Source organism: Lates calcarifer, linkage group LG21 (genome assembly GCF_001640805.2).
Source record: "Lates calcarifer isolate ASB-BC8 linkage group LG21, TLL_Latcal_v3, whole genome shotgun sequence".
NCBI classification, from domain to species: Eukaryota; Metazoa; Chordata; class Actinopteri; family Centropomidae; genus Lates; species Lates calcarifer.
This window is the reverse complement of record NC_066853.1, coordinates 5,738,747-5,752,205: the sequence shown is the minus strand read 5'-3', so window position 1 is coordinate 5,752,205 and position 13,459 is coordinate 5,738,747. Positions and strand designations below refer to the sequence as shown.

The following is a 13,459-nucleotide window of genomic DNA, read 5'->3' as shown; positions in this document are numbered from 1 at the left end:
CTTAAGTATTTGTAAGCTTATCTGCATTTTCTCTTGGTCCAGTCATAGTCTGCACAATATTATTTTTTCTTTGCTGTCCCAAACTGATTTTTTAAATAATAATGTTGGAGTCAGTCCACAGAAAATTAAAACACAGATTGGCCAGATGATGGCGCTATAAAATAAATTATATGTTTTAACTGCTAACTCATATACTCTATGATGCCACAGGACAAACCCACTGCACACTGTTGATGCAAAATCCATTTTCATTGTTTTCCGAAATGAATTTTTTAGACATGGCAAAAAATTCAACACACAAATAAGGCTGGTGATTGTGAAGACATTTGTCTATATTACCTGCATGTGCACCGCTAGACAATAATTTACACTGTAGCTGCTCAGATTATACATTAAATTACCCAGTGCTTCTACCCCTGACCAGGAATTATGACTCATATGCCACCAACAGCTTGTTCACTTAGCTTAGCATCAAGTCTTGAAACAGAAGGATGCAACTAGGAAACACAGTTTAACATGTTATTTCTCATTTGTTTAATTTGTACAATGACTAGAAGTTGCCAAACAACTAGGAGAGCAAATTACTACTGCTAGCCAAGAAATACTCTGTAATCTACCTTACTGGTGCTCAAAATTACCCACTGATAACTTAATGTGGCTGTAACAACAAAATGACACTGAAGGTTGTCATTCATTCCCAGGTATTTCTATTTCACCATCAACACTGAATTCTTCATCAGGTTTCATGTTTGTATCATATTGCTCTTCAATTACTGAGAAGGTTGTATCCAGTGATTTAAAGGGTGTTGCAGTAGTTTGACCATTAGCATGTCTTTTATTGATTTCAGAGTCATCATGTTAATTAAATGGATCCAGGAGAGAGCCACAGTGTCTGCATTCACCCGGTGGTCTGCTGCGTACTGTGGCTAGTGGTTAAAACGTGACACCTACAGTATGGAACCAGGCATGGGGCTCAGCACTGTTGAATATACTGTATCTTCTTCATCAGCGCTGATTGTGTAACCTCAATGGACAGACAGTCAGATGGATAAACAATAGTCATTTTTTGGTTAGATCTGCAGAATAGTCGTAGTGCTCATTTCAGTTTCTCTGCATGTAGCCATGCAGCCCTGAGGAGCTCTGCGGTGGAGAGTTCAGTCTTGCAATCTGACCTCAATCAGCTCAGATTAAAGCTGTGATCTGACGTCTGGCCCCCCGCGCCCTGTTTTGCGATGCAACGTACCTCCGTCTCTGACCAAGCAGAAATTAGTCTGAGAACACAATGTTCACTCTGACATTCTGACATTATCACCACAGGAGTCGATGCAGTGTTTCCTCTCTAATGTTTTTATAGTGGTATAGGATTGTATCTTCATCTGTGTAAAGGTAAAAACCGTACATGGTGAATTAATGGAAAAAGAGATGGAGCTGTAGAGAGGCTGCGTATCCAGGTTAACGGCACACTAGTACCATTTTTAAATAACATTTGAGCTGTAAAATAATTGGATAGCTGGTGCATTTTGTGCAGATACAGTGTACAGTAAGCCCATGACAGACAGCTATCTGTTTTTAATTTTAATTTAATGTTCTGAACTGACTCAGGAGAGTTGAAGTGGGCCAGAGAAGTTACCACACAGACGTAGAACATTCATGAGCCCATTTATCATCGCTCTGTCTCTGCTGACCTGACTAGAAGTGGGTCCCTCCTCACTGTCTGACTCACAGTGTACTGAGAGCCAGTCCCACCTTCCTCTTTAAACAATCTGACTCACCAGCTCACTCTTTACAGGAGAGATTAGTCTTTGTACTAAACATTTTTAACCTATTACATTCACACTGTACACTCACATATACGATGGTGTCATAAATCTGGTCTAATAATGTTAATTAATGTAATTCATATGAGATAGTTTATCTTGTATTGGATAATGTGCCTTTTACATTCTTTTGGACTAGTTAGTGCATTAGTATCTATCTCGGATTAATTACACTTTATTGACAGAATATGTTTGTGAGACTATCATGTCGACAGATTGTGTTTTATGAGTGTGTTTGTGTCATAGACGCACGGTTATGCTTCACCACATCAGCAGTTTTTGGTGGTAACATGCTAACAAATGTAGCAATGCACCAACAAAGGCAGTAAAGAAGAACACCTCTAGCAAGCAAATATAGATGTAAAGAACACACAATATAAGTTATTTTTAAGATATTTAAAAACATGTTAAGACCTCAAGGTTAGCGCATGTTGGTGGAAACCGTTGAATGTAAACATAATTTTAGTTTGTTAGCTTATCTTAAAGAAGCTATTTGTAAATGTGTTTGTTGTTTTGTTGTTGCTACATAGCCAGTGTTAGCATTAACAGCTGTTTACTTAACAGTCTTAAAGAAACATCTTATTTTGTTTCTGGTTCTATCACTTCTTTTGTTCTACTGAAGTTAGTATGCTAACCAGCTAGCCCTGGGCCAGCCAGCCTGTCTCGTCACTTTCCGATAGCATCATACTGTAGCACCCTGTCCTGCAGAAGGGCGTATTCTAACATCTTGTATTCTAAACACAATGAAGCTCTTTGTGAACGATCGTCACCACCACCCATTCCTTGCAGAGAAAACTTAACCCATTTCACAGGTTAATTACGCCACTAGTTGTTATAGCCATGTGTTTTTTTACATCTGTAATTTGCAGTTTTTGAACAATGCTCTGACCCATTTTCAGACTGATTATGGTGAAAAACCTGCAGAACATCAGTGACACACAACACCCTCTTTTTCAGGTTCAGCTTTCGATGCAAAGAAGCTGATATTATTTGACCTCAAGCATATTGGCAGTTTATCACTAATCCATTCTAGTTACAGAGTCACAGAATGTCAGCTAAGATGCGACCAGCTCTGCTCTCATTTAAATCACAGCGACTTCAGAGCATCTGTTGGCAGTGAGGATGCTGTGACACTAGCTCATCTGTACGTCGAGGCTTATTTAGCCTGCTGAGAGTGAGAGCCTGCTGTTCGTATTAGATTCTGTCTCTGGCAAAGTGGGGATGATTAGATAAAGTGTGTTTGGTGAAGTGGAGCACTTTTTCACTTTACAGTAGCTGTGGCTGTGAATGAATGGAAGGAAGGGAGGGCTTCACTTTCTGACAATAACAGCAGAAATATCTGTCCAGAGGGTTTTTAATACATCTGCGAACGCATTTAAGTGTTTAAGAAGACATTATGCATAATTTCTTACTTGACATACTGGTTTTGTGAAAAGGAATTACTCCTAAATGCTGATGTACTGAGTGAGTTAAAGACAAAGCAGTGGAATTAAAGGGGAGCAGGTCGCGAGGAGGAAATACAATACAATGCAATCCAACACAATAGCTCTGATTTTGAATCCCCTCCCTACTGTAGCGTCCCCTCTGCCTGCACTTCATTCTGTCATAACACAATAACTGAGCTCTGACGTCTTAAAAGGCATTGCAGGAGCATAGAGGTGCTTGAAGAGAAAATTGCAGCAGCTCACAGCGGCTGGAGTGAAATACCATTTTGTCTCACTCAAGATGGATTCCACTGTGAGATTTCAGAGGACCAGTACAGAATCAAAATGGAGAAGCCAGAAGGGAGGAGAGAAAAAAGGGAAAGAGGCAGTGTGTGTGTGTGTGGAGTGGACAGCTTCTGAGGAGATGTCTGAATTTTGTTTTTTGCTGCAGCATGGTAATATATAGTCTTCAGGGATTTCATCTTTTTCACACAGTGTTATTTATTGGTGACATATCTCCATTCTTTCTCTTGCTTTTCTTGATGATGGCCACAGCCACATGCAATCAGTAACAAAAAATAGTTAAATATTTACAATAGAGGAGGCAGTAAACATAGAAAATAAAAAAATAACTTCTGTGTGAAAATGTATTTAAAAAGCAAAAGTGATGATCAAAAACAGTAATGTTTTTTTTTTTCTTTTTCTTTTTTTTTTTTGCATCTGGCCTCCTCAACCTCTGAGAAGATTTCCTCCCACCAATCGTCTCGCATACTGGCATGCATGCATGGCTGCCGGCGTCCCCATACACACGCACACATGCACAGCACACAGTCACACCCTCCCTCCCTCCTTCTCTTTATAGATTCCACTTGCTGGTTGCCCATCTAACATCCCTGTATGTAAACCAGTGAAACCCCTTCAGGACATCAAATCCGTGGAATCTGTTGTCGGTTCTATCTAGGTCAATGCTTACAATAGCTGATGCAATTTATTTATTTTTTTTTTTTTGGTTCTTCCGTCTCTCTGTGTTACCCCCCCATTTGGTTAACCCCACAAGGTTGATTTTCCTTTGCATGTATAAACACCAAAAATGCATATTAAATGTAAGCATATTAAGCACGCTTTGCTTCTTTCATAGATATTAGTCTCAAGTGGAATATTAAAACTTGTAGTGGTTTCATGTTTACATTAGTCTACAATCTAACATCATATTCAGGTTATTTATTATTCTTACGCCTAATTGCTTCTTATTCAAATGTAAGTATTCAACATTGCAGCCCAAGAACATGAAATGTGGATGCAACACCACAATTATAGTGAGACACAGTTGTTTTCTCTCTGCTCTGTAGGGGATGATGTTACGTGACCTATGGGAGGTGGCATCTAATTTGTTAACCCATATAGAAAAGAGAAATCTCTGTACCTGCTTGTCCATGCATTTTTCATTGGGATCTTAAAGTAACTATTTGGCCATATCAAATGTACTGTAAACAAAAATAGGTGCATTTGTTACTTCAGAACCTATTTTGCTTTTGTTCAATAGACCACTTGCTTTTTTTTTATCATAAATTTTAAAAAAAAACCACACTATACTGTGCATGTTTTAGAGAAAAATCACAAGAAAAAAACCCACAGCTCCCCTTGTTCAACTTAAATGAATTACCCACTGCTAATCTGCTTTAGCAGCTCCCACACAGCCCCAGTTCGTTCTACTTTTGGATAAATCGCTGATATGACTGCCTTCAGACATGGGCTGCAATCAAGACCAAATATGCAGAAGTTTTTTTTTCTTCCTAATCTCAGCAGTCAAAAACTCTCAAACAATAATGTGAAAAATGCAACTTTAATCAGAGTCATGCAGGACTATATCAGTGTTAGTGCCACTGTAGGTTTTAATCTTCTTCATGAAGACACCCGTAAAGAGTCACGGTAGTCAGATGTACAGTTTAATTGTCACAGCTTCATAACGAGCCTTTTTCTGCCATTCTGTCTTGTACAGTAAGAAAAACATCTTCCGCAGACATGACTTGCCTGAGCTTGATAATCTATCACAATAAGCAAAAAGCCTTAATTTATCTTAATGTTAGTTTCCCTGTTAATCGTTGTTTCATAGTGCCAAGTTTTCATATTGATGTGCACATTATGTTACGCTCTGCTTACCGTCAATCAAATGACACACATACACAGGCACACACACAGAAGAAGAAACAGAAACCTCTTCCAGGAAATAATCCCTAATGAAACACGACACCTTACAGACCATTCTGTCACATCCAAGTCTTCTTGTTTTTAACATCTTTTAATAGCTTAGTGAGCAGGTAATTTGAAGCCAGTAGAATATTTGTAGTGTGAAATGATGATGTGTAAGTAAGTAAATGTTTTTGCTCTGAATGTTTCCCACTTTATTTTTGAATTTACACACAATGAGCTTGACACAATCAGAGGGGAGAAGTGTTAAGATGATGAAGACTTTTTGAAAAATATACCTAACTCTAATGTGTGTAAATTGTATTTTCATTAGCCCCATGATGTTGGTGTACATTATTTCGCCCCTGTCATCATTACCTGTAGCTGTTACAGGGATGTTCCTCAAAGGCTTCCTAAGCTGCCTCTGTCTTAGCATGCCCACCACTGCACAGTGAAGACAATCTCCTGTAAATTGCTTTTTCGATCAGTTTTGACATGAATCTGCTCCCATGGGATTGTGGGCATCCATGTGATGGCGGAGAGGAAGGTTTCATTCCTTATGGATGTTGACAACCCCACTCAGCCTGGTTTGATCTGCAGAATTAACATAATATTACCGTACATACAGAACTGGCTGCGACAGCAAAGAGGGATTGGCTTTCTATGCCAGACATTGGCGCCACTGAGGTTTCTGCAACAGCAGGAGTCAAACACAAGACAATGGAAGCTGTTAGAGGTGCAGATCTGATTTTATGAATGCAATATTTGCATTTTTTAGACTTACAGATACATTTTGTGTTCCACTGTGTGGGTAATACAGATTTCACCTCAGGAATTTACAACATTATAGCAGTAGAACTCCGCATCTCTTGTAGTTATTGTTTATTTACATGAAGTGGATGATTTCTTCTTCATTTCACTCCAGCAAACTCAGTTATCTCATGTAGAAATAAAGAATAACTTCTAAAGGTTTTCTGTGCTGTGAGACTCGAACTTTACCAGCACCCTATGGACAAAAAAATCCTTCAGTTGTGCTGGAGTGAATAAATTCTTTATACTGTAAAAAGTGTTTTGATATCTACATAACAACCACACAACTGCTGCCTTTCATGTGTTTCCACTTGCTCTTCTTATCTGCTCCAGGACAAAGATATCTCATCACATCCACGGGAGCCTTGTATATTCTGGACGTCCTGCCTGAGGATGGGCTGAATAACTATCGCTGCACCACACGCCACCGCTACACTGGCGAGACTCGGCAGAGCAACAGCGCACGTCTCATTGTGTCAGGTCAGTTAATGCATTCAAACTGGAATCAATGCAATTGCAAAGAATATAAATTTGGCCATAGTTAAAGAGTACTTACTCTGAAACAGAGGGGACAATACTGGGCCAGTCAGTAACAAAACAATCACTATATTACAGGTTGTTGCAGGCTGTAGATGTTGGATGTCATTGTTGTTACGTTGTATGCTGTAGTGTAGCTTGATGAATCAATGTAAAGTCATATATAATGGACAGACAGATTGATGCATAGACAAGAGCCAGTTTGTAGTACCTTCTCCAGTTAAAAAGGCACACAGGCACACAGTCTGTTTCTTTCTCCCTCGCAAAACAAAATATACAGTATATAGAACTGAATCCTGACCCCAAGAATCAATATTGGATTATACTATCAAGCGCCTGGCAAACGCTCACCACTAATTAACACTAAATTCTCTGCTCCTTCCAGACCCCACCAATGCTGAGCCAGGCATCTTGGATGGCTTTGACCACCGAGAGGTGATGATTAATCATCGGGTGGAGCTGCCCTGTAAGGCGTCAGGCTACCCAACTCCAAAATACCGCTGGCTGAAGGACAACAGCCCTTTGGAGCCTGACAGCCGCTTCCGCCAGACCATCACAGGGTTGCTGATAGAGAGCGCGCAGCCCAGTGACTCTGGGACGTACGTTTGTGAAGTGTGGAACAGTTATGGCAACGCTGAGGTCATGGGGCGTCTGTATGTAAAACGTAAGTGTTTTATTTAAAGGAAAGAACCTGCTGTGGTCATTTGTAGCTATAAAAACCACGGTGATAAAAAATGGTCACAGTGTCCAGTCCATAACTAGTGGGTGGCTAGCATCATTTGGACGTGACATGTCAAATCTCTTGAGGCAACCAAAGTTTATCAAACAGCTACAAAACACATTCATACACATTTTGAGTTTATCAAAACTATTGAACCTTGTTTGATGTTTTGTTTGTTTTTGTACCTTGTTTCACTTCATCATCTCCAAAGCAGGAGCTCCACAGCAGGAGTCCCCTGCTCTGTATTTCATTACAATCTATAACACACTTTATAATGAAAAGTGTAAGATTTATATTTTGCGTATTTTAGTTAATTTGCAGTGTACTGAAGGGAATCAAAGCCACCTGGAGATGATTGTCAAATGCTGTCTGAAAACATCCAGAGCAGGGCTGCAGCTAACAGTCATTTTCACAAACATTTCATTGGCTGATTTGATTGTTTGGCAGATCAGTTGGTTTATAATATTATCAGGATGAGAAGAGTCTCCATCACAAGTCCTAAAACCCAAAGATAATAAGGTTATTATCAAAGAGGACAAACAAACCCTGCAAATACTCACATTTTAGGAGCTAGAGGAGTTCATCACTGAAGACTGAACCATCATCATTGGAATTATTTAATTGTTTCAGCTCTAATCAGTAGATTTTGGTTATAATTTATTTTTGGAAATCTTATGTAGCCATGCTAGCTCAATCCATCCTGAACTTGTCTATCTTCCCTTCTCTGTGTCTTTCTCTCAGTCTTGCTGTGAATAATCATTAGAGCACCTCTGCAAATACAATATTTCTCTTTATTTTTGTGTCCTCAGAGCCCTTGAAGGCAGTGGTCAGCCCTCGGAAGGTGAAAGGCAGCGTGGGTAGCAAGGTGTCTCTGTCCTGTAGCGTGAGCGGCTCAGATGAGTACGAGCTGTCATGGTATCGCAACGGAGAGATCATCTACCCTGGCAACAACGTTCGCTTCACCGGGCTCAACCGGGAGAACCTCATCATGGAGGGAATGTCGAAGAGCGACGGCGGAGCCTACCAGTGCTTTGCCAGGAAGGGCAAGATGTCCGCCCAGGACTTTGTGCAAGTCATCCTTGAAGGTAAAACGTGTGCACGTTATTTGTAAGGTGGAGCACGCACACAAATGCTGACCAAAAGCCACACTGTGGTGGCTGTCTTATGCATAATCAATGAGTTAGCAGAGACAGATTCAGGCCTCGAAGATCAATACAGGGTTTATGTGTTAATGGCATCCTGCTGTGACTCTCAGCTATAGGCCGCCATTAGTATGATCATCCCAGACTTCACAAACACATACAAAAACACATGCACACACACTCTTGAATCCAATAGCTTACCTTGGCAGCGTTGCTCAGGCAACTGTCTCCTGTGGCCAGGGAGCTGTAAAAAGAAGATATTGATAATCTATAATCATGTGGAACAGACCTAGATTATCAGAGAGCAGCAGCAGCAGACACAGACATTTCCAAAAGCCAACCGGCCTCTGTGTCTGGGAGGAAAGCTTGTGGATCGCTGTTCATAATAAAATCTACAGATGTGTAGTGGGTTCTGGCACACAGTGTCCTCATACAGAATGAAAGGCACAAAATGGTGAATTCTTGAATAAACACATAGTGTTTTCTTTACTTTGGATTAAGATAAGTAAGCTTGTTATATCACAAAAAGTCTTGTACCTGTTATGTAAACTTGAAGTGGTTCTCAGGCTGATGACTATCACTAACATGGTCACAGTTTAACTGTTGTGTTATTCACCATCATGTTCCCGTCCCCAACTATGATCCACCTTACCCCCCCCCTCCACCACAGATGGTACTCCAAAGATCCTGTCCTCCTTCAGCGAGAAGGTGGTGAACCCAAACGAGCCCGTCTTCCTGGTCTGCAACGTCAAGGGCACGCCGCCTCCCAGGTGCACCTGGTCGCTGGACGACGACCCCGTCATCAAAGACAGCCACCACCACCTGGGCCACTACGAGACCCACGAGGGCCACGTGGTCAGCCAGCTCAACGTGACGCACACCCAGGTGCAGGACGGCGGGGTGTACCGGTGCACGTGCAGCAACTCGGCCGGGGTCGTGTACCACCAGGCTCGAATAAACGTAAGAGGTGCTTGTCAAATCAGCTCCTCCAAGAACAACAATACACATACCTGTCTGTCTCTCTGTGTGTCTGTCCGGCTGGCTGTCTGACATCTGCAGTACACAAGCGCTGGTTGTTGTTTGGGTCTGAAAAATGAGAGTTGCATGACTTTCTTTTGCTTTTCTGTTTCTTCTGTTGTTATGATAATTTGTTACTTTCTTTTCATCTTTTGTTTTTCTCTGCCATCTTTGCTCGGTAATTTTTAGCTCTAGTATTAAATCTTTAATCACATTTACATTTCCTTTCAGGTTTTTCTCCACTGATTGATTTTGCCTCAATTTTTATGTTCTTTTTGTTTTTTTTTCTGCTCTCCTTGTGTATCTTTTAACGTTGCAGCTTCGTCTTTTTCTTTCCAAATTATTACTGTGCCTCTCCTACATGCCTGTATTTTTAGGCCAAATGAATTATCCTGGTTTGCTGCACACAAGCGTATCTGGATATTGGGTTCCAAAATGGGCTGGTTTGTAAATAGCCAGAAGAAAAATCTATTTCTTTTCTAGTTGCATGAATAAATTTATCTGTGGTTTGCTGGTGTGTGTGTGTGTGTGTGTGTGTGTGAGTGAGTGTTCATGTGTGTCTGTTTCTGTGTCTGTTTCTGTGTGTATTTACTCTAGCAGCCAATTCAGCTCTTCACGATCAGATGTTAAAGTGATTACTCTGTTTCCATTTTGTGAGACACAGAATGTATTACTGTTATGTGGGTGAGCAGCAAGAGCCGAGTTATAAGTATCAGTAGTACAGTGTTATTTAAACATACTGTTTTCCTTCAGATGGTTAGCGCTCTTTAATCTGCTTGTCATTTCACCTCCTTCTACTTAAGAGTTAAGCTGAAGATCTTGTGGTAAAACAAACAAACAAAAGCTTTAAACAGCAGTTTCCTTGCACATCTAAGTGTTTTGGCAGCAGGTACATTATGTGAAGATGAGGAGAGAGAAATGTTCTCTGTTGTACTAGCAGCTGACCTCACCTCGTTTAAACCTTAAATGTACCAAACATCACTGCACAAATAATGCTTGTGATTTGATGTCAACACCACTGTCCATGAAATGTCTTTATATAGGTTCCTTTCTCATTCTCTGTCGCCTTTCAGGCCGCGCCAGCATTCGTCCAATGAAAAACATCACAGCGATTGCAGGACGGGATGCGTTTGTTCACTGCCGTGTGATTGGCTACCCTTACTACTCCATAAAGTGGTACAAAAACTCTGCCCTGCTCCCCTTCAACCACCGCCAGCGAGCCTTCGAGAACAACGGCACACTGAAGCTGACCAACGTGCAGCAGGTGGACGCTGGCGAGTATAACTGCAAGGTGATGGTGCAACCCAATAAGATGGACTCTCAGAGTGTCCATCTTCGTGTGAGAGGTGAGTTGGTTGAGCTGGTCAACCAAGTTATTGTTCATTTAAATTCTATTGTTTCTTTAGCATAACTACTGCTCCTTTGCTGAGAGCTTCATTCCTCTTATTTTTCCCCACTGAATATGAAGCTACAGTGATCAAGCCTGTTAGCGTAGCTTAGCGTAAGGCTGGAAGTGGATGAAAACAGTTGACCTTGCTCCATTATCCAAAGTTATTCCAAATCTAAATCTCACCAATGATAATTTTATGTTTGAGTTGTCTAATTTGTGGTTGTACAGGGTTCTGAGCACACTCCTTTTCGTCTGCCCCCTGCCTACATGTGCATCTCAACATGGCCTCACTGGAAAGACCCATCACTAGATAGATGAATAACTGAATAACTCATCAGAATCCCTAAATTAATCTACCTGATATTCCTCAGTGCATCAGTGAAGCTTATGAAGTCTTCTCAGTGATTAAAGAGCTGAGTGACTGATCTCCACTGAGATCTTACAACCTGTAATAGGTAATACTAAAAAAAGGGCTTCCCCATTATGCCCCATTTCCCTGCCTCTGTACAGTATGCTAGGTTGTTGTCACTATATTACACTTTCCATGGAGCGAGGGAAAAGAGAGGGTGAGAGAGAGTGAGAACGAAAAGAGAGAGTGATGATATAAAGCAACACTTCCCAGTGGTGCTATAGTGAGCGAGTGCATTTGTTAATTTACTCTGCTCATGCTTAAAATGCGGAAGTGTCTTTGGGGATCCCTGGAGTCCATTATCTCCACTTTGTTGTGAATTAAATAAGCTGCTAAAGTGCTGCTTATTTCACAGTTATTTGAACTCACTGGACACTCAAACACAGATGACTTGTGTGATGGCTGGAGATTTCCCAGAGAATAGAGCAGAGGCAATTTGAATACATCTTAATGTAGAATGGTGTGATTATATTATGCAGCCAGATTGACTTTGAACGCTCATGTTTTTTCTTGGTACAAGCTATTGCTGTTAATCAGAGTTTTAGATCATTGAATAAAACCGTTGATAGATGCAGGAGCCAGAGTGGCAGATCTGTAAGTATGCAGGTTGATAGATTAATAGATTATTATTGATTGACAGACAGAAAATCTTCAGGTTCACTTAGATTTCTTTTTCTAAACAGCTTGAGTGAGTCACCTCAAAGATGTTTTTTCATTCTGTGTCTGTGCGCGCTTGTAGCTTCTTTTTCTGAAAGGACAAAATGTTCCAGTCTGAGAATGATGGGGAATTATTGCAGAATGCTTTGCTATTCAGGTCTTTTATGTTCCTTCAGTGACCTCTTTAAAGCAAGATAGTTAGAAGATTGTAGGATTACTCTGAAAAAAAGGACACAGTACCTGCCACGGAATCCGGGGAATTAAGATGGTCTTTGAAACTCAAGGCTGAAATCACATTTAATCCGTATGTCTCTTTTTTCTTTCCTCCTCTGTCTGCAGTCCCTCCCTACATCCAGCCATTTGAGTTCCAGCGTTTTACCATCGGCCAACGCGTCTTCATCCCCTGCGTGGTCATGTCAGGCGACCGGCCGCTGGACATCACGTGGCAGAAAGACGGACGGCCAATCCCTGCCAGCCTCGGTGTGACTGTGGACAACATCGACTTCACCAGCTCGCTCCGGATCTCCAACCTCACACCCGACCACAACGGCAACTACACTTGCATTGCCCGCAATGAGGCTGCTGCCGTGGAGCACCAGAGTCAGCTTATTGTTAGAGGTGAGAAACCAAGGAGAAACAGATCGGAAATCTGACAGCACCTGGTGGACTGTAATCTATAATAATCTGCAGCATGTGTGCAGATTTTCATTTTAACCAATCCCTACAACACCTAACCTCACTCCTGTCTTGCTTGGAGGTAAAATCCACTGGTCTGTTGTTTGACTAGTATGAAAACCTGCAAACAATCAATCTTGATATTAAAAAAAAACACAGTTTCATGTATCATTGTCAACTGTTGCTTATTTCTGTTTCTGTGTTTGTGTCCATGCACAGTTCCTCCTCAGTTTGTGGTTCAGCCTGAGGATCAAGACGGCATCTATGGGAAAACTGTGACTCTCAACTGCTCCGCTGAAGGCTATCCACCACCGACTATTGTATGGGAGCACTCCAAAGGTACATTAAGCACAGCACACATTACCCACCGCAAGTGAACCCACCAACAGTATCATTTGAAAGTGTAAACAAATCACAAAAACCTACCATTTTCCGCAGGTATCATGTCAACTAAAATCCATCATTCAGGGTAATTAGACCCAGATTTAATGGGTGTATTGTTATAATACACACTATGTTTAACGCTGTCATGTCTTCATGAGACATGCAGGATAAGTCTCTGAAACAGTGACCATGTACAGTACAGCAGCACACAGTAATTAATAGATGGATTTAATACTGATACTGATTCACAGTATTATGATTGTTTTATCTTGAGTCTCAGTATTGTGTC

The 13,459-nt window shown here is 41.1% G+C and overlaps 1 protein-coding gene across 2 annotated transcripts in view; it reads left to right on the top strand.

Moving 5' to 3' along the window:
• dscamb (Down syndrome cell adhesion molecule b) overlaps positions 1–13,459 on the top strand; it is a 113,465-nt gene that overhangs the window by 65,301 nt on the left and 34,705 nt on the right. For both annotated transcript variants that reach the window (XM_018662102.2, XM_018662103.2), the window contains exons 4-10: positions 6,572–6,718; positions 7,161–7,439; positions 8,306–8,581; positions 9,309–9,605; positions 10,729–11,001; positions 12,451–12,729; positions 13,006–13,125. In XM_018662102.2, coding sequence (XP_018517618.1) covers positions 6,572–6,718; positions 7,161–7,439; positions 8,306–8,581; positions 9,309–9,605; positions 10,729–11,001; positions 12,451–12,729; positions 13,006–13,125 — 1,671 coding nt within the window. The remainder of the gene's footprint in view (positions 1–6,571; positions 6,719–7,160; positions 7,440–8,305; positions 8,582–9,308; positions 9,606–10,728; positions 11,002–12,450; positions 12,730–13,005; positions 13,126–13,459) is intronic.